A 25,681-nucleotide genomic window follows, 5' to 3' on the forward strand; every position below is an offset into this window, starting at 1 on the left:
TCTCCAGTGTAGTTCTGCTGCTGATGAATTACTTCAGCTTTTGTATGTCTGACACCATTTTTATATCACCACCCTTTTTGGAGAGAGAGAGAGCACACATTGAGGGAAGGGGCAAAGGAAGAGGGAGAGAGGGAGTCTTAAGCAGGCTCCATGCCTAGCGCAGAGCCCTTTGCAGGGCTCGATCTCATGACCCTGAGGTCATGACCAGAGCCAGAGTCAAGAGTCGGATGCTAAATGGACTCAGCGCCCCCAGGCGCCCCTCATTCCTGGTTTTTGAATGATAATTTTGCTGGGTACAGAAGTCTAGATTGGCAGTCTTTTTTCAGTACTTTAAATGTGTTGTGCCATTATCTTCTCACTTGAATTGTTTCTAACCAGAGCTACATTGTCATGATTATTTTCATGCTTTGGTGTCGTTTTCTTCATATGACTTGTACCTGGATTTTGTTAAGCTTCTTGGATCTGTGGGTGTATATATTTAGTCAAACCTGGAGATTTTCAGGTATTATTTCTTCTAATAATTTTCTTCACCACCTCCCATTCTCAAGAGCTCTACAGACATGTCATTTAGGCCATATCTTAAAGTTGCTCCACAGCTCATTGATGATCTTTTTACCTTTTAAAAATTGTTTTTTGTCTATGTGTTCCATTTGGGGCACTCTCTATTGCTGTTTTCAAGCTCACTAATCATTTCTCCGACAGTATCTCGTCTGCCATTCATCTTGTCATCTGTATGAGTTCTCTATTGCTGCATGACAAATCACTACAAATTTAACAGATTAAAACAACAGACATTTGTGATCCCACATTGTCAGGGTCAGGAGTCTGGTGCCAGGATGTTCAGGGTCTCCCAAGGTTGTCAACTGGATGCATCCTTATAAAGCCAGCTCAGGAAATACACCCTTGCAAGCTCCTCCAGGTTGCTGCCAGAATTCATTTCCTCACGGCTGCAAGTGAAGTGTCTCACTTTCTTTCTGGCTATCAGTGGTGGGCAGTCCTCACCTACTGGGGACTGCCCCCTATTCCCTGCCACTTGGCTTTCTCCACAGCGTGGCAGTTCACAAAGCCAGCTGTTCACAAAGCCAGCAGAATGTGTGTCTGCTTCCCAAAGCCAGCAAGCTTCCTATTTCTTTGATGGACTCCTCTGAGTTCTCAGACCTACCTGGGTCATCTCCCTTTTGTTTAGCTAAAATGCACTGATTGGGGATTTTAATCACATCTGAAAAATTCCTGTTGCCATATATGATAACATAAGTGTAGGAGTGATATTCCTTCATATTCACGGTTTCTTTCACACTCAAGGATGTGTATACCAGAGGATGGGAGTCCTGGCACCATCTTAGAATTATGCCCACCACACTCATGCATTTTTCATCTTAGATATTTTACTTTTCATCTTTAGAAGCTCCATTTGTGTCTTTTAAAAATTTTATATCTTCCAAGTCTCTAAGGTTTTGAGCATACAGAATACAACTCTAAGAACTATTTTAATGTCCTTATCTTCTAACATCTGGATCAGTTCTTGGTTGGTTTCAATTGATTTTTATTTTCTTCATTTTCCTGCCTCTTTCTGTGCCTAAGAATTTTTCATTAGATGTCAAACACTTTGAATTGTACCTTATGGTGTGATGAATTTCTTAAATAAACACAATTATTTGAAAAAATAAAAAACACATAAAACTTGCCATATTAATAATTTTTAAGTGTGCAGTATTCCACTTTGTTGGTAGGAGACCTCTAGAAATTTTTATCTTGCAAAGCTGAAACTCTGTGAAACTGAACAACTCACCCATTTCCTCCTCTCCCAAGTCCCTGGCAGCCACAGTTCTACTTTCTATTTCTATTATTGTGACTACTTTAGTCACCTCAAATAAGTGGAAGCTACCAGTATTTGTCTTTTTGTGACTGTCTTACTTTGCTTAGCATAACTCAAGGTTCATCCATGTTTCAGCATATGACAAAGTTTTCTTCTTTTTAAGGCTGAATAATGTTCCATTATATCCATATACCACATTTTGTTTATCCACTGTTGGACATTTGGGTTATTTCTACCTCTTGACTGTTGTGAATAATGCTGCAGTGAACTGGAGTGTGCAAATATCTCTTCAACATTCTGCTTTCAGTTCCTTTGGATATATACCCAGAAGTAGAATTGCTGTTTCACACGGTAATCCTATTTTTAATTTTTTGAGGAACCACCACATTGTTTTCTAAGGAGGGTGCACCATTTTACATTTGCACTAAGAATGTAGAAGGGTTCCAGTTTCTCTACATCCTCATCAACACTTGTTATTTTCTGGTTTTTTGATAGTAGCCATGCTAACGGTTGTGAGGTGATATCTCATTGTAGTTTTGATTTGCTGTTCTCTTATGATTAGTAATGAGGAGCATCTTTTCGTTTGTTTATGGCTGGGTAATTTTTTTTATTCCCTTATATATTCTTGAGCCTTATTTTGAGATGTAGTTGTTACTTGGAAGCAGTTAGATCATTTCAAATCATATATTTATGATTTGTTAGGTGGGTCCAGAGCAAACCTCGTGCTAGGGCTAGTAATGCTTCACCACTGAGGCAAGATCCTCCAGAATACTCTACGTAACTCCCCATCAATTGTGGGATTTCCCTTTCTGGTGGGGACAGGCACTATTCCTGGCCCTGTTTATGTTGGGCACTGTTCCTTCTAATCCATTTAGATGGTTCTTTCCTTGGCATCAGGTAGATTCTTCATCTGTATCTGTAGAGCTGCTGATTCTCCTTCTGCAGGCCTTCCCTCTGGTATCCTGTCCTGAGAAATGGCTGTCAGGTTCTTCCAGGATGCTCAGCTACATCCTTTCCACTCAGTCTCCCAGGCCCCACCATTTCTCCTTCCCTATGCTATGGCCTGAAAACTCTACCAAGACAGTTAACTAGGCAGTCCTAGGATCCACTTCATTTGTTCCCATCTCAGAGATTGCTCTTCTTTGTTGCCTGACATCCAGTGTCTTGAAACTGTTGTTGCCCACATTTTGCTTTTTTTTTTTTTTTTTTTTTTTTTTTAAGGAAAGAGGATAAATCTGGTCTTTGTTATTCCATCTTGGCAAGCAGCAGAAGTCACAGGGACTTATCAAAATACAATGAGATTTTAAAACTACGACAACAACAAAAATCACTCCCTTAAAATTTTTAAATAAAAAACCAAAGTGCCATAATAGGAAACAGTTTCATGAACTCCGTTATGTGAAGGACATTGTGAACTTGACAGCAAATGAATTTGATGTAATCAGAGGGAGGTTATATAAATACCAAATAAATATTCGAAGTTTCTAAAACCCAAATATCATTCTCTATGCAGCTTTCACCTTTAGCACTACCAGTCACTAACTAAAAAAGTAGATCCAGGTATGAGTATGCCAAAGTGCACTGAGTTGGGATTACACGTTTCCCACCTGCCCAGTTAAGAATTTACTCTTCAGTTATTTCTGAGTTCACAAGGGCATCCTTACATGTGTCTATAAGTCAGTCTGTCAGCTGCAGTTACTACAGACCATCTGCCACCTACTCTGCCAGGCCCTGCTCCAGTACCTGCTTTCAGGGTTTCTTCCTGAGAAGCCCCTTCTTAGGATTGGTACTGAGGCCACTGCTAACGGTGCCTGTTGTGAGTGCCTGTGTCTGTGCCAGTGTGGGTACCAGGGCAGGATTAGATTTTTCACAGAGGCAGGGCCCCCAAACATTTGTGAATGTGCCCTGCTTCAGACCTTTGACTCTTCCTAGAATCGTAGCCTCTAATGAAAGCAGTTCAGTCCTCCAACATCAGGGCTCAAATGCAGTCAAAGGAACCAGACAGAGAACAGTGGTCATATCAGCCTCCAGCTTCCTCTTCTCTCTTTCCTGCCATCTCTGACTCAGACAACTTCTCCTGCTACTCTTACAAAACAAAGGCCCTGGTGTCATCAGCCAATGACAACAAATACTTGATGAGCGTAAAGAGAGAAGAGTAGGTATTTATGCATTAGTAATATGTGGATGCATAAGCAACAGCCCACGTGCCTTGTTCCATGGCTGCTGGCTCTGTCAGGCCACCTCATGTGGCCATTCTGACTTTTGGGGCACAGAGGTTGTCGGGTCTACAGCCTTAGTTGGATGCGTCATTGAGTTCTTCTTTGATCGTCTGGTAGGACCTAAGAGCAAAAGCCACCTTCCCTGGGTGATCTGGCATTCCTCAATGGCAAGTATAGTATAAGGTACTCTCCTGTACCTTAGTCTATATGGAACCCCACCTTTCCCATCTTAAAGAAGGCATGCCCACTTTAAGTCAGACACAGCTGTGGTCTACTCCCTTCTCCCATTCTTCTTCCAGGCTTCCGCCAACAAATTGGTACAGCAGAGTCTCATTTCCTTTGCTGTCCTAGACCCTTCCTTTCCACTGTGATTATAAAAATATTTATTAGAGAATAATTTATTCCTCAGGCACATTAATGGAGTCCAGATTCTGTTTGTATAATATGGACAGACAGATGTGCAGGGTATTGTGCTACTTTTAGATGAGCAACGCTGTTTACACAGAATTTTCCCGAGACCACCCAGCTCAGTTCACATGTAGTCTTCAGCTACTTCCAAGCCCTGGCCTCCAGAGGCAAAGAAAAAATTTAATAACTCAGCGCTCCACCCAGTTTTGAAGACATGACTTAATACTGAAGGAATTTGCAAGCCTGCACTGCCAATCAACATGCCTACATCACATAAACCATCTTTTCTTATTCTGAAAAATAAAAGGTGACCTTAGAAGCATTCTGCTCTCGAACCTTCTCACGTAATGCTCATGTCTCATTAGATACCTGGAGAAGTTGGCGCAAAACTATAAACCTAATATATAGTAATAGTAAATGAAATGCTTGACATTTGGTATTCTACTTTCTTTGTATTTCATATAAATTGCCTTTTCCCTCTAGCTTTGTATTGTGGCTGAGGATATTGTTAGTGCATTTTTGCACATAAAAAGTATGCTCTATTTTTTGTAGCATTTGCAAGCATTGGCAACCTATTTGTTCTTGACATGAATTCTGGGAAGCAAGTAAGGCAGGCAGTATTATCCCCATTTTTCAGATGGAGTAAATGAGAAATCAAGTGAGTTTTCCAAGGTGTCCTGGTGAGTAATTGGTTAAGATAACCATTGTGTCTGGTCATAATTATTTCTTCTTATACAATCATGTTACCTGAAAACCATTACCTAATTTTAAATTTGGTTGTTTTGAGTTATATGGACATACCACTAGATTATAGATGTACATTAAATGTATCGTTACATTACCTTATACTTTACCATGATGTAAGGACACATTTATTCCTTGTGTCTGTAAGCCATGTTGAGTTTTAGACAATGATTTCCATAGAAAATGTGAACCAGGAAATAATACTCCAGGTTCCTTCTATAAATACTGATAAATTTTAGTTACATGAATGACTGGAAGTTAATAAACAAAACAAAGTGAAGTAGAGCTTGATAGAGAGAAAAAAAATCATGTGAATAAAGTTATTCATATGATTAAGATACTTTAAGGTAGGCCTGGCTTTGTCATTAATTCACTCCCACACTCTCCCCCTTCCCTTTTATGGATAACAGAGAAGGAAAATCCAATTCAATAAATATTTATCAGGGGCCTACTCTGGGCAAAGCACTTTACATATGACATTTGACTTAAATCTCACAATCCAAACAATAACAGTAACAGTGTTATTGTCCTCACTGTACAGAAAAGGGGAACACGTCATGTTCCATTCTGCATCCAAGGCTTGCTCAGTGTTAAGGAACGTACAAAGATGAAAGATCTAAAGTCTCTATCCCCAAGTTGCCTTTAGAATAGCAAAAGTGAACAGATGCATAGGTGATGAGCAAGGAATAGTAGTATAACAAGAACTGCAGGAATTGATGCTTAATGCAAAGGAAAGACCTTGGTGGGAGAAATCAATTCTGGCTGATGGTGGTGGTGGGTTGAGGATCAGGTGATGTTTACTTTATATGTCTAGGAAAGTTATGATTTTAACAAGAAGAGACGTGACATAAAAACATTCTGGGTGGAGGGAGCATCCATAAGACACACGATGATAAAATGCAAGGTGTGCGCTGGACTTAGCTGGCAGGGTAGAACATAGACCTTGATGACTGAGAGGTGGCCTAGGGACCTGTCCCCTCCCCATCACCTGGGAGCTCACTAGGAATGCAGATTCTCAGGCCTCAAGATCACAGTCTGTACGGGTGATTCATGTGAATATGACACACACCTCTAGGGGAGACGAAGTATAGTATGAAGGTAGATTCTGATCAGACCCTAGAGAAAAACTCTAGAATGTATTAGTTCAGTGGAGGCTTTGGAGCAAGACAGAGGTTTATCCTGTTTCCAGCTCTGTCACTTTCCAATTGTGGAACCTGTTACTGTTATTTAGCAAAGTTACTTGAATTGGGATGATAACAGTACTTGTTATCTCATAAGATTTTTTTTTAAATGGACTTAATTTTTTAGAGCAGTTTTAGGTTCACATCAAAATTGAGGGGAAAGTACAGAGAGTTCCCATGTACCCCCGACCCCATACACCCACAGCTTCCCCCACTATCAACATCCCTCACCAGAGTGTTACATATGTTACAACTGGTTACATATGTTACAACCTACATTGACACCTCAAAACTATGTGTTTGGGCAAATGTGTAATGACACATATCCATCATTATGGTATCCTAGAGTATTTATGCTACCCTAAAAATCTCCTGTGTTCCACTTATAAGTGTTCCACTTATGCATCCTCCCCACAACCTCTGAAAACCACTGATCTTTACTGTCTCCATAGTTTTGCCTTTCCCAGAATGTTTTATGGTTGGAATCATAGAGTATATACCCTTGTCAGATTGGCATCTTCGCTAGGAATATGCATTTAACCATCTTCCATGTATTTTCATGGCTTGATAGCTCATTTCTTTCTTAGCACTAAATGATATTCCATTGTCTGGGAGTACCACAGTTTATTTATCCTCTCACGTACTGAAGGACATCTCCGTTGCTTCCAAGTTTTGGTAACTATGAATAAAACTGCTGTAAACATTCAAGTGTAAGTTTTTGTGTGGACATAAATGTTCAACTTGTTGGGTAAATACCAAAGAGTATGGTTGCTGGATGGTACCTCATGGGATTTTGTTAGAATTCATAAAAGTGATGTGTTTAGCATAGTGCCTGGCACTTAGTAAATGTTCAGTAAATGATTCTCAAAGTGGGATCCCTGGGTGGCTCAGCAGTTTGGCGCCTGCCTTTGGCCCAGGGCGTGATCCTGGAGTCCCGGGATCAAGTCCCACATCGGGCTCCCTGCATGGAGCCTGCTTCTCCCTCTGCCTGTGTCTCTGCCTCTCTCTCTCTCTCTGTCTTTCATGAATAAATAAATAAATGAACTCTTTTTAAGAAATGGTTCTCAAAGTCAGCCTTGCTTCTAATATTTACAGGGCCCAAGGCAAAATTACAAATGCAGATCCACATACCATATTTCTAAATATGTAATATTTTGAAGTTTTATAACTTTGTCCATGGCTGGGCTCATGTTTCTACCCAGATCACCTGAGCTGGAGATGAAAGGAGCTGTACTCATCATCCCTGCAGGCTGCAAGCCTGAGCAGAGCCTGTGTCTGTTGGGCAGGGCAGGGCATAAGCTGGGCCCAGGACCAGCTCCTGGGTGGTGACTGAACCTGCCTAAAACCCACAAGAGACTGACCCACTTCAGCTCTTCAGGGAGTTGGGACAGCTAGGTTCTTCTCCCACAGGCCTCTTTCTCCTGATTCAGGTGCCACCAAGACTATACCTTCTGAGTAGAGAGGTAAGAGGGAACACAGTTATCTGGTTATCTGGGGAGCTTGGTCTCTGAGACACCTGCTTTGAGTGATTTAGGGTCGCCAACTTGAAGAAATATCAGCCCCTTTTTCTGGTTTCCCAAGAAAAGGCTTGCCTTTCTCCACCACCATACTCCCCATCCCCCCCACCCCACAACAAACCTGACTCTACAAGGGGATAGAGAGCAAAGCCCAGTTCAGCACACATGTCCCTGTTGCATAATTCTCATTAGCTCAAACTGTTACAGAATTTTCCAGAAACTTCCTTATTAGACGAAAAAGAAAAAAAGTAAATGTCTTTGTGTTTTGGTGTTTGTGGTATGCAGGGCCCCTCTTGCCTGGCTCTGAGGGTGGAAAAAGAAATCAGACAAAATCAGACATCATTTTGCAGCATGCATCTTCAGAAATCTTTTGAGCTAAGAAGTGACACAAGAGAGCAGAACTCTTTGGACCCAGAGTATAATTGGGTAGGAAAGAAGATAGACCCAAGTTTAATGTCCAAAAGTGGTGTGTGTTCTAGAATTTTCTCTGGCATGCTATCGGCTGCCAGTCTTGGTCTTTGCTGTCCACCATTCCTTCCCCTGGCAATCCTAAAACCAGTTCATGAGAGCTGGTTTAAGATTTCATTACTGTTGAACAACTATTTTCAATTGTTTTTTTTTAAGTTATAATTATAAATCTTCCCTGGGTTATTTAGGGGGAAAAAATTGTATGGAGAAAATGGTCTTTCAAGAAAGAGTCACCACTGCAATATGGCCATCCACGTTTTAAAACACAGATTTTACTGAAGTCTTTTGGGGTCACTCACATGTTTTGAGAGGCTTCACTTGTTTGTCCTTCTGATCCATAATTTAAAAGCATAACTTAAACCAAAACAGCAGTCCATACTAAGATTCAAAACAGAAGGATATCCTGCTTCAAGATTTCAAACAGAGTTCATGTAAAGCAAACCCACTGGATCTGTTTTCAAACTGTGTTTCCTCCTTCCAGGGGTCCTTTATAACTAAATTAAAATAAAGGTCTATTTTCTCCTTCTTCCCTCCTTCTCTTCTTTTTTCTTTCTTTCTTTTTGATGACCCTTCATTATTCCTTCTAGCCTATAGATTCTTCACATCATTGTGGCCCCTTCTTCTAACTCAACTCTCCTTTATTTCTCATAAAGAAAAGAGCCTTTCTCTGTTGGGTAGAGATTACTCTTAGCTAACCACTACCCCTCTTGGAGACTGGGTGGAGTAGAATACCAATCACAATGGAGTAATAAATCATTGTCATTAAACAGAAAGACATTTTGTCTTCGAATAAAGTCACATCATGTTTGGAAAGTTAGACACACCAAATTCAGGAGATGCAAAATACATGTGGACTTCCAAATGAATGAAATTGTACATACTAATCTATTTGATTTTTTTTCTGGTTAAAATATGAGTTTGGCTTTTAAAATGTATCTATTACTAATCATGAAATGAATTCCTATTATTAAGTATCTTAATAAATCATATTCTCACAATTTTAGTGTTCAGAATTCACATGGATATGTGCATTTAGGTTTTTAAAAATATTGAGGAGACTGTTTGGGAACTGACATAATAAAAGCATGAGAATAAAGAAATATAATTTGGATGGAAATCAGACATAACAGAGGAAGGTTTAGATTTTTCCCATATTCCCATCTTCCAAGTTACTCAAGTCAACTTTATTTAAGTCCTTCTCAATTGAGCTTTACTGTTATTTCTCACGAGTTTGTTTATAATTTTCATTTTTCTCTGACTCCCATTGAGTAATAAGCTCCTTTAGGCTTCTGGACAGCTGGAGAAAGAGCTTAAAGGAATAGAAACCAAGTGCTGCCAAGAACACTTGTTGCTAAGTAGGAGAAGTATTAAAAATATAGCCAATATATGTACTCAGATGCTTCAGTATGGCTTCAGAAACACTGGATACCACAATGTGCCAGCAACAGAGGATACAATTAGGATGATAATAAGGCTGTTATGCTGAAGGAGTTTCCATTCTATTGGCAATTGTTACATTCATAAAAAATTCCAGTTGATTATGCTCTATTAACATGCAGATCTGCATAGAGCGTTCTTGGGACACATATAAAGTCCAGGGGACTCTAGGAAAGCTTCCTAAAAGAGATGAGGCCTGAACTGAGTCTTGATGAAAGAGTGTGAATTACCCATGTGAAGAAAGTTGGAGAAGTGTGGTGTGAACAAGTATAGGCTAAGACACAGAGGGTAACACAGTAGATTGTATGCCGGGAACTCCTGAGGTCTCAATGTGGGACAGTGGTGTTCATCAATAGGGATGAGATGTGCCACAAGTAATTTGTCACTAGTAATATTTATCAAAATTTGCAAATACTTTTTCCTGTAAGTTAGCATGGTATCTTAGTTGAGGTTCTTTTGTTTATAAGTAGTATATAAATCAATTTTAGATTACATTAAGCTAAAATGGTGAATTTATGGTTAAGCTAAATGGTGAAAGAAACTAGGGTATCTTATGATCTCCAAAGTAAAAATGTAGCTGGGCCTGGAAAGAGAGCAGAAACCCAGCCATCCAATCTCACGTTCTACCACAGACCTTCTGCTGCCATCTTGTAAGGCAGTTTCAAGGTAAACTCCTTGCTCTATTGACTTGTAGGTGGCTCCCACAAGGATCCAATGAGAGCTAAGTACAAAAGTAGGTCAGAGCACAATCTCTGGTTTCTGCCTGTTGAGAAGGATGAAAACAGAAGAGTGGAATGCCAGAAATTATGCCCACCAAATGATCCACTGTAAAGTTTCAGACACCACAGTGTGGGAACTGGGAGGTCACTGAGAAACCCCAAAAGAAAACACATATGAGGTCGTTTTTAACCAAAGCTGCCGTCGAGATACAAAGTGGCAGTGCAAGGACATGAGTCCTCCTCACCCACATGCCTCATGGGTAGTGGTTAGCCTTGGTAAACCCTAACCACAGAGTGCATGGCACCCACAGAGTAGTAATATGCTGAGTGGACCGAACAAAGAATACATCACAAAGTCAGTGTTTGGGCACCAGGTAGATATGCAAGTTCCTTAGGAGAATACAGGGCCTAGTTTACGTACTTGCTAATTTTAAATGCACCTTTTTAAGTGCTTCATGAACATGAATTCATTTAGTCTTCCAATAATCTTAAGAGGTGGAAACTATTAATATGCTCTTTTTTCCAAATAGGGAAACTGAGGCACTGAAAGGTTAAGTAACTTCCTCAAGGTCCTACAACTAATGGAGAGTGGAGCTGTGAGTAGAACCCAGACAGTCTGGTCCTTGAGGGTAGCTGGGGACCCCAGCTGCCTAGTCAGTTAACCCCCACATTCTTCTTTCCACAGCATTCTCCCCCATAGTTTGTAAGAATGAGTTCCTAAACGATCTCAGAAGCAGATGGGTATTTAAGTGAACAGGAAACCAAAAAGTAAGCCAATTTCAAAGGAGAAAACACTAACACAATGATTTTAGAACGTTTTTTTTTTTTTTTTTGCCTGCACCAACTAACTTTGAATCCAGCCGATGTAAGTGGAATTGCTCTGTTTGAAGCAAGGGGCACAGAAGCTACACAGGCTTTGACTGCTCTGTGCCCTCCACTCTGACATCAGGCAGCTTAAAGGACTAAGGGATCCAGTGAAGAGTCCTGTCCTATATCAACCACTGGTTGAAAAGAAAACTGGGAATGCTGGAACCGATTCACCTGTCCTCGTTCTGTGACTTGGCATCAAATGTTAGAGTTTAAAAAAAAAAAAAAGAATAGTCGTTTGCACCCTTTTAATTAGAAACTCAGGCAGTTTGGTCATTAAAACTCCTTATAATGAAGTATCTCTGGTTTTTGTTTTGTATCTCTATCCATTTAATATAGGATCAATGACCTTACTGAGCACAGAATAGCTGAGAGGAAAAATAAGACTCATGGGGGGAAAGCAAAGTTGAGGGATCTGTGGTAACTGAGAATATTGAAAAAGCTCTCCTGTGTACAGATTCTGAAGCAGGTGTCTCTGACTTTGAAAATGAATGGCTTAGGGGAATCCCTGGGTTTGGCGTCTGACTTCGGCCCAGGGCGTGATCCTGGAGACCTGGGATGGGGTCTTCCATCGGGCTCCCTACGTGGAGCCTGCTTCTCCCTCCTGTGTCTCTGCCTCTCTCTCTCTCTCTCATTCTCTGTGTGTGTGTGTGTGTCTTTCATGAATAAATAAATAAATAAATAAATAAATAAATAAATAAATAAATCTTAAAAAAAAAAAAAAGAAAGAAAATGAATGGCTTAGAGAGTGGTTTTTTGTTTATTTATTTTCCTTACTTTTCCCCTTCCTGTTCCTCAAAAGGACAGGAATTCAGGATATTTATTCTTGCTCAGTAATGTTTTTTTTTTTTTCCTAAACATTATCTAAGCAGTCCAAAATCTCCATGGGAGGAATCGCCACACTTGCAGGGCTACTTGGGCATGCCCTTTTTGTACCTGGAGACCAGGTCACCTAAACTGGTAATTTCCAAAATATTTCCTTCAAGGAAGCCTGAACCAAATGTCAGAGATTCCCTTGGCGCTTTAAATCTACATAACTGCTGCCAGCATTCCTACCAAGATGTTGGCTTCTCTTGGCCATTTAAGCTCACATATTTCACTTCATTAGTATAAGCAGGATCCACTCCTTCTCCAGGTTCCTCTCAAAGACATACTATGGGCTTCTTTCTTCTAGGAATATTGCAGGTGCTGGGCTGGGGTAGGTTACACCAGAATACTACGGAACCAGGCAATTCCAGGATTGAACTGGATCCCTTGACTTATTAGCAGCTCTTCTTTGAGCAAGGTCTGTAAATGCTCATTGCTCAGATTCCTCTTTTGTAAGTTGTGGATTAAGTAATACCTATACTGAGCTCTATAATACCTATACTGAGCTCTACTGAACCTTAGCAAAAGAGATCAGTCCATTCCTATGCAAAGTCTTCTAGAGCATAGAAAAAAGATAACCACTCAATGAATTGTATGAGGCTAGTATAACTTTGCTTTAAAATTATAAGCCAATCTTACTAATGAAATAAGTAAGATGAAGCAGTCTTATTAAGATAAGACTTGGGAAGATAAGATGAATGAAGATGAGATGAATATGAAGATAAGACAAATAATCCCAAATAAAATATTATCAAATCAAAACCAATGATGTTTTAAAAAATACATCAATCCAGATGCCTGGGTGGCTCAGTGATTGAGCGTCTTCCTTTGGTTTGGATCATGACCTTCCGGGTCATGATCCCGGAGTCCTGGGATCAAGTTCCACATCAGGCTCCCTGCTGCTTCTGCTTCTGCCTGTGTCTCAGCCTCTCTCTGTGTCTCTCATGAAAAATAAATAAAATCTTTAAAAAATATACATCAATCCTAGGAATTAAAGGATGCTCTTGAACCATCAGAAAAATATCATGGCTACACACAATGGATTGAATGCATAAAATTAGCTCTATTCCCTCCTGAAATCCCACCAAAATACCAGTAAAGAAATAAATGAGGTATATACATGTGCAAGGACAAAGAGGAGGGAAGAAGACCTCAGCAGATAAGAGATGTCAGTGCTTTTTAGGAGGCAAAACGGATTAAGGAAGGGCACTGACTCAGCCGAATAGGCAAAGTGAACACCTAAATGCCTATGGAGGGAATTGTCAATGAGAAATACAGGATTCATGCCTCAGAATTCCTGAAAGGCTCACAAGTTAGTCTCTAGGTTCTTAGAAGGTGGAGAGAAGGAGGAATGGACTAAAAGCAGCAAAGTGATGGATAATGGATGAATGGAGAAGATGGTCCTGGAAGTTCTGCTCTCCCTTCCAGCAAGACATGAAAGGTTTCTTTGCTGGCGTGATCAAACCAGAGGGAGCTCCAGACTCCAGAGTACCAGAGAGGTCTGAGGAGTGACCATTTCCTAGGAAGGAAGGAGGGAAGGAGAAAAAGGAGGAAGCAGAGAAGCAGGAAGAAGAAAGGGAGGGAGGGAAATATTTACAGTGTGCCAGGCTCTGTTCTAAATAATTAGTATATATTAATTCATTTGAGCTTCATAACAGCCCAGTAAATTGGCAAATAGATATACAGAAATAGCCAAGACCATTTCTTAAAAAGAACACAAAAACAGGACTCTCTCTACCAAATACTAAAAAGTGATAATAATTTAACAGTATGTATGAATGTGAAAATGGGCATTTTAGGCTAATGAAACAGAAGAATATAGAAATTGGCCCTCACATGTGAGAAAGAAAGATAGGATAAAAATGACATTTCCAACCAGAGGGGGGAAAATACCCCAAACAATTCAATAAGTAGTATTGGGACAATTGACTATATACACACTTGGAAGACATAAGTTCCAGATGAGTTAAGGACAGATCTAATAATAAAAACATGTTATAAACCTGGACTCTAAGTAAGACCTTCTGATATAAGACTTGCGTGGCAACATGCTGAATGTGTGACTTATAACATATTATTTAGGTTTCTGATATAGTGTGGTTCTTGTTTTCAATCAATAGAATGAAGATGATCATAGTAGAATTATTATGAAGTTTACTCTGATTTGGCAGAGGGTAAATCTCGTTTGTTACATTAAACTTTGTGGTCTAGTAGTTGCATCCAATTCTGCATACCTCCGTCCTCTGGAGGTATTGAAATTTTATTTTTCCTGCTGCTATTAACAACACATTTCAGTCTAATATGCAGACAGTCCCCCTATGTTAACTCCTATATCTCAGCACCTCTAAAAGTGACAAGAAAATCTTCTCCTTTGACAAGTTCCTAACCTAAAGCATGACTCTTGGTGAATGTATGATTATAAATGCCTATTCAAGGGACACCTGGGTGGCTCAGTTGGTTAAGTGTCTGCCTCCGGCTCAGGTCATGATCCCAGGGTCCTGAGATCAAGCCCTGCATGGGGGGAGGGGGGTGTCCCTGCTCAGCAGAGAGTCTGCTTCTCCTTCTACCCCTCTCCTTGCTTGTGATTCTCTCTCTCTCTCTCATGCTTTCTCTCTCAAATAAATAAAATCTTTAAAATAAATAAATAAATGTTCACTCAAAAACAGCAAGAGATCCGTGAATTCTGGATGTTCTTTGACTATCTCCTTTTGAGATCAGTTCCCATTAAGAATTTTTTTGGACTTATCTAATTGTTGGGCATCCCTTCCACTCTGTTGCCGTAAAGAGTGAATGCTTTACCAAGAAAGAGGAAGTGAAAACATTTTAAGGTCATTTTTCTCCTCTCTCAAGCAGTAAGGTAAAAAGACAAACAGCTGCTTCATTGGAACAACGGTTCTATTGGTTATTTGGCTGCTTTTTCCCTTCCCAGATGACCAATTCTATGACGAGTAACTATGCCTCGATAGAGACTCTGTTGCAAGTGACAGAATCCAATTCAAACCAACCCAGGAACATTCCTAAGGGGAGACCCTGGCTACAGTAGCTAGAAAGTCCAAGGCTGGATTCGGCTTCAGGCGGAGCTGGTTACCTAGCAAGGCCTGGCCCCACCTGATCCTTAGGGAATGAACGACATCCGCCCGCCCCACACAGCTCCACCCCACCTCCAGGAAGGAGTCAGAGCCTTGTTGCTGGAATAAGAGAGGAAAATCCTAAACTAAGAAAGCCACAGCAGTGACCTAAGGTGTTTTCTGGTTCAGCACATCCTTCACAGGGTGCCTGCACCATCATCTTCTCCCTAGGGTTATTGCTAGAAGGGACTGTAACATGACCGCATTCTTGCTTGGTCTCCAAGCCACTGTCTGTAGGGTTTGTGTGTCCGGCCCTTTGCCCTATCTCTGCAGTGAGGCCAGAAAAAAAGTTGCCTGCTTTCTGTCTCCTGTTCTGTCTCCATGTTATTTTGTTGTGATGTGTGCTATGTGACAATCCATTTTGGGGTGTGTGTGTGTGTGTGTGTTTGTGTGTGATTTAATTAGGACAGGATGATGTATGATATAAAAACATCACAAAAGTGCATATGCAAAAAAAAAAGTGAATACTCATGATCTCTAATGAAAGGGGTATAAAAAGTCTCTTAGACATATTCCTGGGACTGCAAGAGTTTCTTGAAGCCTTCAATCCTGCCTGAAGGCCTAAGTGCCATAGTGCTTGATCTGTGAACTGTTAGAATCACCCTCAACCTCAGAGGACAGTCTGGACCTGTGTTGGCAGGAGTAGAGGAGGCCTCTAATCTCTTGGGGAATCACCATCTGATTGCTGGCGGAGTACTGGGGCTTGTTGGCCTAGCACACAAATGCGTGGTCCACTTCTGGGGGCCCCCAGGGGAGCCCCCTCCACCCAGGGAGGTCCCAGAGTAGGACCGCCTTCCCCAATTCCCTCTGCCTTGGGGTAGGTTCAGGCACCTCCCATCACTTTTGTGTTCCTAAATTAGGTTTGTTCGTTTTCTCTCCACTCCTTTAACATCCCCCCACCGCAGTCTCTCCCCTCCCCTCAAGCCATTAGAATGCTTTGTCTCCAACACAGTAGCAGGCGAGTGGCTCTCGGTAACCAGGGGCAACCAGGAATCTGTACCAGCTATTTGTGCCGTATTTGTCAGGCGCAATCCAGCCGCAAGCTGGGTAGACGGGGGAAAATGTGCTGTAAAGGTTTTCTGGTACAGTGAAATATTATCTTTTCTTTTTTTTAGAACGACCAGTCCATGGGCGAGATGCAGATAATTGGAGGCCATGATCTTTCAACACTGGCTGGAAAGGTTTGTAAATGTAACTCTGCTCGGTCTGCACTGATGTCATGGGGAAATCAATGACCTTCATTTCAGGTCAGCTCTTGCAATGCATTTCAGACACTCTCCCGGGTTTGCTAATTCATGCAAATGGATGTGTGAATCCTTTTAATGATTTCTTCCTTATAAAACACTCCTTTTATAATGCTTCCAAGACCTGAGCCCGACCAGATCTTTCGTCTCCAACCTTCCTTCCAATCTCATTTCAGACAACAGTTCATTACAAAATCCCTTGGCACTCCTGCTCTCTTCCTTTTCTCCTCTTGCAGGTTCTTCTTGAAAAGGAAGCTTTTTCCTTTATGTGTCTGCTTTTTTTTTAATTGGCTCTCATCTATGCCTCAGCACCTAGGCACTGCAGTAAGACATTTAAACAGGGTTGTCGAAATATCTAAAATTTAAGGAGGGAATAAAAAAAGGATTTCTTGAGAGCACAGTTTTCAACCTTATGCCTTTTTCACTCTCATGCAAAAGAACATAATACACTAGCTCATGGGGCACACAACTCCACTTTCAACATGGAGTTCCAAGCCTGCCAATGCTTAATAATTACGTGAAAATCTGTTTGGATTGTGACATAAATGTATCCCGTGGAAGGAAGAGTTGTTTCATGAAGCACATGGCCATTGTGGAAATGGGACTTGAGATTCAAATTTTGCTGTGAATGCAAGCAACAGCTCTCCAGACTTATCTTGTTTTGTATTCATTATCCTTGAACAACTTCAGCTGTCTGAGTCAAATGTTTCTTCCGCAAGTTTAATCTCTCATATTTGTGGCTGTTATTGTTATGCAGTGTCCGGATGGAGAGAAGGAATAGCAGGCACATGTATTAAAAATCTGTGTAATAACATTAGGAAAACTAGAGTCACAAGGGCTCTAACTATACAAACCGGCTTCCTTCCCTCTACCCTGAAGATAGCATAGTAGCCATCCAAGTGTGCCATTGCTATCTAGACAGAAATTATGTTCCACAAAAACTGGAATTATCTTGCTTATGTTAATGCATCTCTGGACCACCATTTGAAGATGTCAGTGCATGAAAAAACAACCTTGGGGCACCTGAATTGCCCTGTCTGTGGAGCCTCAGACTTTTGATCTCCACTCAGGTCTTGATATCATGGTTGTGAGTTTGAGCACCGCAAAAAAATAAAAAATAAAAATAACATCCTAGAAAGCTAAAATACTCTAAACAATTTCCAAAAATTCACAACATTTAACAACCCTGAAATGGCCTTTAAAGGATAAGTCATTTGGGGCCTTACAGGTGTATGACACAAGAGAAAAACCATACAGTGTGTGATACAAACCTCTTGCTGTGGGCTATTACCAGCAGAACTGTTAAAGTGGCAATTCTAAGAATCCCAAATGAATGCCAAGAAGAAGGTTGCACCCCAAATTGGGTATCTCTCCTACTTTCTGAAATCATCTTCGATTTCATTTTATTTTTTTATTTTATTTAAATTAAATTTGCTAGCAATAGTATAACACCCAATGCTCGTCTCATCATGTGTTCTATCTCATTTTAAAGTGATCTCCCTCTTATGTAAGTACTGGATATTCCCTTTCCTTAGACGTAGAGAAGAGGATGGGGAAAAGGTATTTCTTACTAGGGGCTGAGTGATAGGAGAGGTCATAGTGCTGTGCCTCAGTATCCCCTCCTAGAATTACTACAAAGACACTCTCCCTTCATGAGAAAGTAGAGATCATGGGAGGTGAGATGGGAGAGATGGAAAATCAGCTGGCAGTAAGCACAAGCAGGAATCAACTTCAGTTTTTTGCTCGAATGACAAATGATTCTTCCAGGTTACCAGTTGCTGTTCCGTGGTATCTTTATGGATACCACGGATTTACTTGCATTTATGGGTGCGTAGATGGATTTCTATATATATCTAAATGTGTGCTGAGTAACCCCTTGAGCTTAGAATGGGTAAGTATTTCTAAGATGAATCAACATTGATTAGCCAGGTTCTCAATTGTCGCAACAGCTTAGGTTTAAAGATGCATTTTTATGTAGTTCAGGGTACCTGGGCTCACTTCAGAGGGGAGTGTTTCATTATTCAGTGCTTTCAAATGTGTCTTAAATCTGCCCACTTCTCACCATCTTCGCAGTAATCACCCAAGCCTAGACTTTTGCAGTAGCAAGATGTGGTCTAGGGCATGGGTTAATGAACTTTTTAGGGAAGGGCTGGGTGGTAAATGTTTTTAGATTTTGTGGACTACACAGTCTCTGTTGCAACTGCTTAACTCCACTATCATAGCATGAAACCAGGAAGCATCCATAGATAAAATGTAAACAAAGGGAAATGGATCATGTTTCAATAAAATTTTATTTTGAAAAATAGGCAGCAGGCCAGATTTTCCGATGGGCCATAGTTTGCTGACCTTTGGTCTAGGAAACAGCAAGGTCAGCCCCACCTACAAACTAATTAGAAATGCAATATCTCAGATCCCACCCCAGATCTTCTGAATTAAGTCTTCCTTTTAACAAGATCCCTAGATGATTCCTACGCATATGCAAACTTAAGAAGCACTGGTCTTCTAGGGCCAGACCACTACTATCCCTCCTCTGGGATGTTATGATAGCCTAACTAGTCTCCTTGAACTTCTGCCTTCATTTAACTCTTGCTACCCTCCAAACTATCCTCCAAGAAACAAAAGCCAAAGGGATCTTCTTAAAATACCAATTGGATCGCCTCACTTGCCTACTGAAAACCTTTCAGCGCCCTCTCAACTAGGGCTGTCAGAGTTAGCAAAAAAAAGAGAGAGAGAATAGGATGCCAAGTTGAATTTGAATTTCAAATAAATAATGAATACATTTTTAGTATAAGCATGTCACAAGCAATATTTGGAACATACTTAAGCTCAAAAGTTATTTGTTATTCATCTGAAATGTAATTGGGTGTTCCATATTTTATCTGGGAACTCTACTCCCAGTGTTCTAAGATTATAATCCAACCTCTTTCTCACAGCCTTTTAGACCTGTGTGGTCTGGCCCTGCTTCCTTCCCAGCATCATCATACACCACTCACCTCTCCTCATAGTGCCATAATCACACTGGTTAAGCTCCTTCCTACCAAGACCTTGGAGGAGCTGTGGCCTCCAACCTGGAATCCATTTTCTGCCTACCTTTTATGTCTCAGCCTCCAGTGTAAGGGAGTCCTTCCCTGACTCTCGGTCTAAAATGAGCACTATTCCCCCCCCTTGCATGCTACTCACCTTCCCCAGTCATCTCTATATCAGTACCCGGTTTTAAGTCAAGCTCTTTCCACAGTTTGGAGTGTTTACTTGGAGGCTAACTAACATTTTTATTTGTCTATTTCCCCCACCAGAATGTAGTATAAGGTGGATAGAGACTTGCCTATCTTATTCACCATCCTATCTCCTGCATCATGCAAGATGTCTAGCTGACAAGTCACTCATTCAATGCAGGCTCTTCTTTCTCTTAAAAAAAGAAAACAAAAAAAAAAAACAAAAACGGAAGTGTTTAATGAAGGGTAAGAAAAGGAGGGCATGGTAGAGGGAAAGTAAATAGAAGCCCATCTAGCCAGACCAAAGAGCACATCAGCCAGTGAGTTGGGTTTAAGTTCAGTGACAAAGGTGTCAAGTGAGGACACATTGTCTTCAAGAAGCATAAGGGTTTTGGTGTCATAAAAGATTCAAAGTGGGGACTGGATTGGTGAACGCTGCACACCTGAAGGTGGAGGAATGAAAACAATTTCACTTAACATTTGGAATTTCCTTTTCCTTAAAACAGATGAAGGCATTTATATGGCCTGATCTGTTCACCCACTCTTCAGCTTTTCAGAGAAAGGCTAGGTGTTGAGTTTGAGAGAACTTTAAAAATAAGTTTCAGAGGCCCTTCAGAATCTTTCCATCAAGCAGAATATACACCAGCTGGGTGGAAAAAACTTGAAATAGTACCAAACAATTAGTGGGTACTCTTTTTAATGTTGTAGAAGAAAGTCAAACTGCAGTAAATACCTGCATAGAATGGAGCATTGTTGTAAATCATCATCTAACTTTTCCCTTACAAAGTGATTATACGTTTTCTCAATCGACAAATTTATACTGAAGCTTTATTTATCATTATATTATTAGTCTGCCTTGAACCAGTACATTCCTCTTTTTTTTTTTTTTTAAATTTTTATTTATTTATGATAGTCACAGAGAGAGAGAGAGGCAGAGACACAGGCAGAGGGAGAAGCAGGCTCCATGCACCGGGAGCCCGACGTGGGACTCGATCCTGAGTCTCCAGGATCGCGCCCTGGACCAAAGGCAGGCGCCAAACCACTGCGCCACCCAGGGATCCCCTATTCCTCTTTTTTTTAATGCTCAGCCCCTAGGGAAGAGCTTCACAGGTATTTCCACATGAGACTCTTTCCTTGCCCGTAAAAGAAATCCAAAGTAGGAACGATTCCTTGGGACTGTGACTGTCTTCATAAGAGGAGCCAGAGGTATTACTTGGGACCAGAAAGCTGGAGAGTAACACAGAAAAGGGAGGAAGAGCATCATGAAATGAGGGACAAAAGAGAGAAATAGGAGAGCCAGAGGACAAGAGCAGACCAATGTGACTGAAGTAAATCAGCCTGAAATAGAGAAGCAATACTTTAAAACCACAAAAATGTAAGTTAAGTTTGGTTTGTAGAATATATGGAATGTCTCAGTAAAGAGTTTAACTTTGCTCAGAAAAGGAAAGAGAAGTTGCAAAAGTTTTTGGGCAAAAGTGACATCGAGAAGCTATGCTTTGGGAACATGAACTTGATAGGAGGGTAGAATCACTGAGGACTGGAAAGAGATTCCAGGCAGAGAAACTAGTCTGGAGGTCATATGGGTGGAGCAAGTGTGAGCACTAGAACCACAAGAGCCAAATAGGAGCACTGCAGAAGGCACAGTGCTGTCCAAAGTAGCAGCAGCAGAGCTCAGTGATGAAATGAAGGAGAGAGGGTTAAAAAAGATTTTAAAAATTTTTTAAAGATGTATTTATTTATTTGAGAGAGAGAAAGAATGTGTGGGCGGGGAGTGGGGGATGTGGTGCAGAGGGAGAGAATCTCAAGCCGACTCCCAGCTGAGCATGGAGCCTGATGCAGGGCTCGATCTCACTACCTTGAGATCAGAACCTGAGCTGATGGAGCCACCCACACACTGTGAAAAGATTTTTTTTTAACTCAGATTTGTTCATAAAAGAACACTGAAAAGATTTTTTTTTTAATTCAGATTTGTTCATAAAAGAACCTTTAAAAACATAGGGACATCGCTCACCTATATAATTGTCTATACATTATAAATCCCATAACTGTACTACATAACTTCTTAAACTCTGTAAAGATGTGTGGATTAAAATGTTCAGAAAAGAGACAATAGCCACCATGGACCTGTCTCTTTCTTGTCTTCTTTTTTTTTTTTTCCTTCTTTTCTTCTTTCTTTCTCTTTCTTTCTTTCCTTCCTTCCTTCTTTCTTTTTTCTTTTTCCTTGCCTTTTTTCTACTTTTTTTTTAAAGCAAAGAAAAGGAAGCTCATAAGGGAAGCTGGCTGAGTCATGGTTCTAAATAGGTCATGGCTGTTGAATAAAGGGAACCCTCAATGATTAAGTTAAATGGCCTCGTCGGCTCACAATGTTTAAAAGCATTTTCCTTGGTGTGTTCAAGCTGTCTGCACAACGTGCTCTCTAGTTGATTTTTTTTCAAAGTTGATTTAATCCTGGCACTTCATAAAATGTGTGTATCCATTAAAGCAAGAAGATTTTGTTCATGTTCAAGGGAGATCTCTGAAAGGGGTGGAATAAAACCAAATGCATGGAAACAGACCCAAATCTGGCAACGGGAAAACACAGATGTGCAGGTTAAATGCAAGATTTCAGGAGACGTGCCACCTTCCCCCACCAAATAAGTTTCTAATCAAATGCCAGAATGAAGCGTCAGAACCTGCCAAATTTCCTCCTTGGCTGCCTTAACTATTTAAATCATTCCTTTTTATTGCATCTGACTAGGCTGAGAACAATAATGGAAATGCCCACCAACTGATGATTCTGGCAATTTTGTGACTTATCACATAAAGTGAAATGCTGAACTACATTCCTTTCTCCATGGGGTTCATATTCACACTCTTACCCATGCTCAGCACCCACAATGAGCCCATCATCATTACTGCCATCCCTCTGCTTGGCGTGACCATAGATGCGAAACTATGCTGCTGCCGATTAGACTGTGGCGTGCTAATCATTTTGCATTTTAAAAGACTGAAAGTGGGAATAACCTAGTTAAGAAAATCATTTAGATTTACATAATTCCTTCCTTCTTTCTTTTCTTCTTTTTCATCTTTCCTTTCTTTTCCTTCAAGAAACTCAAGGTGATTAGCTTCCATCAGGACTGCACCATAGCAACGAAAGGACACACTCCAGAGGCCCCCATAGAATTTTTGCCTGCGGCCCTCAGGTTGCAAATTTTACTTACTTTCCAGGAGGAAATGAGCTAGGTGTGATGAGAAGACTAAGACAGTAACTGGCAGACATCTCAGATTCAGTGATCGGAATTATCAGATTGGAAGCGTTTAGGAGGCACGGCATGTCCTGAAAAAATTTCCAAGGTTACTTGCTCAGAAAAAGAGGGGAAAGTGAGGGGAATTTTGGGAGATTTCGTGATGCAAAATTAAAAGCAGTAAATATTAATTATAGCTCAGTTAAGGAGGAATTGTACATCATTGAAGGAAAAAAAACCAGAGGGGATATGTTAAAAGTATAAGGAACTAGAGAAAGAAATAAGGTCCAAATTGTCAATTTGTTGCATTTCTTGAGCACCTATTACATACTGGTCTCCATGATATATGCTGATCATATAAAGATGAATTTGTCTTTGTCCCTTAGCTTATGGAGCTAACCCTGGTATATTGAAATGTGAAGAGATTAGTTCTCTCAGACACTACTGAAAATGCCTCTAAGGGTAGTCACTTTCTCCATACTCTTGGGCTACTTGTTTTGTATAGTAATTTCCAAAGGTACTAGGGTATTGCTTTTTTGGAGGTGAACAGCAGATAGGCAGCTCGCAATCCAGACAGTAAACCCATGTATTACTTAGGAAAGAATTTGAAAATGTGTGTGATGAAAATAGTGTGATGTTCGATAAAAGAAAAGAAATATATATGTATTGACTGTTCTATTTAACTCACTGAGAAACTCTAGATTTCTGCATAGCTCTCTTTCAGTAACAGATGGTTTTTTTATATCAGTATTCATTGGTATTCATATATCAGTATCCATCATTTATGAACCCACTAAATAATTTTACTTTTTAAATACTGTACACAACTCAGAAAGTTCTTTGTGTTGTTACAGATGTTATCAACCCACTTAGCTTCCTTAATCCTCCAAAATTCTTTGAGAAATATAGTTAAACCATAATTAGCCAATATTTTCCTCATACTAATCCTTCCAAGAAAGAAGAGCTTGCCAGAAAGAAAGAAAGGCAGACAAGGAAGTGCTATTGCAGTTGAAAACACTGAATGATGACAGGAAAGCAATTAGGAATTCCAAGTAAAGAAACAAGCTTTAAAGGGGAACATAATTATAGTATACTACTTGACTTTGTACTGGGAAAAAAATGTGAGCAGTACAAGAAGATACAGTCATAACAAATATCTACCCTGGGAGATGGAAAAAGAAGCAAGATAGTATAAAAGAATTAAGTTCTCATCATTATATAACAGTAAATAGATGATCTCTAGAATTATTAAATTGAGAAATAGAAGAATAGTAAAAGAGATGATTTTAAATTAAAAGAGAATTAAAGACCCAGTGCATGGGCTTCAACTAGACAAACCAGCTACAAAGGCCATTTTAAAGATAACTAGGGAAATCTAAATATGTGCTAGGTTTTATATGATATTAAGAAATTGTTGCCAGATAAAGAAGTTGTGATACACACACACACACACACACACAATGGAATATTAGTCAATCATAAGAAACTAGGAAATCTTGCCATTTGCAACAACATGAATGGACCTTGAGAGCATTATACTAAGTGACATAAGTCAGAGAAAGAAAAATACTTATGATTGTACTTGCATGTAGAATCTAAAACAAAACAACACAAAAACACAACTCATAGAAAAAAAGATCAAATTTGTGTTTACCTGAGGCAGCAGGTGGGGAGCAGGGAAATCAGAGTAAGTTTGTCAGAAGGTGCAAACTTTCGGTTATAAGATAAATAAGTACTAGAGATGAAATGTACAATATGATGACTATAGCTAACACTATAGTTGTGTGGTATATACGAAGGTTGTTAAGAGAGTAAATCCTAAGAGTTCTCATTACAAGGAAAACATTGTTTTCTTTTTTTACTTTCTCTCTTTATTGTATCTATATGAGATGATGGATGCTAACTAAATTTATTGAGGTAATCATTTTACAACATATATAAATCAAATCAGGGATCCCTGGGTGGTGCAGCGGTTTAGCGCCTGCCTTTGGCCCAGGGCACGAATCTGGAGACCCGGGATCGAATCCCACGTCGGGCTCCCGGTGCATGGAGCCTGCTTCTCCCTCTGCCTATGTCTCTGCCTCTCTCTCTGTGTGTGACTATCATAAATAAATAAAAATTTTAAAAAAAATAAAAAATAAAAAAAATAAATCAAAGCATTATGCTGTACGCCTTAAACTTTTAAAGTGTATGTCAGTTATACTTCAATAAAACTAGAAAAAATGAAAAATATAAAATAGATTATTGTCATTTTTGTTAGATGTGATAATATTTTGGTTATGCATAATATAGAATGTCACGATAACTTTAAAGTACATAAGCATGGTCAAATACTTTACAATTGGGTCTACATCAACATTTACAAAATCTTTAGACTTTTCTATTTGACTTTGAATCTGTATATGGATTCCTTAGTTTTAAAATGTGTTTAAGTTATTTTGATAATATATCTCTCCATTATAATTAGTACACATTCAAGTCCCACTACCCAGCCACCACTATATCTTATAGTTAAAGCTATCTTTTCAAAGATGACTCTTGTTTTGCAAGGTTCTAAGCTTTTAAAAAGCAAATTTAATTATGTTCAGTGTGCTTTATTTAATTAGGCAAGAATGCAGACTAACAAAGTT

At 39.9% G+C, this 25,681-nt stretch overlaps 1 protein-coding gene across 3 annotated transcripts in view; it reads left to right on the plus strand.

Annotated features, from left to right (window-relative positions):
• PRTFDC1 (phosphoribosyl transferase domain containing 1) overlaps positions 1-25,681 on the plus strand; it is a 94,127-nt gene that overhangs the window by 59,132 nt on the left and 9,314 nt on the right. For all 3 annotated transcript variants that reach the window (XM_077896768.1, XM_077896770.1, XM_077896769.1), the window contains exon 4: positions 16,487-16,552. In XM_077896768.1, the coding sequence (XP_077752894.1) occupies positions 16,487-16,552 (66 nt within the window). The remainder of the gene's footprint in view (positions 1-16,486; positions 16,553-25,681) is intronic.

This window comes from Canis aureus, chromosome 5 (assembly GCF_053574225.1).
Source record: "Canis aureus isolate CA01 chromosome 5, VMU_Caureus_v.1.0, whole genome shotgun sequence".
NCBI lineage: Eukaryota > Metazoa > Chordata > Mammalia > Carnivora > Canidae > Canis > Canis aureus.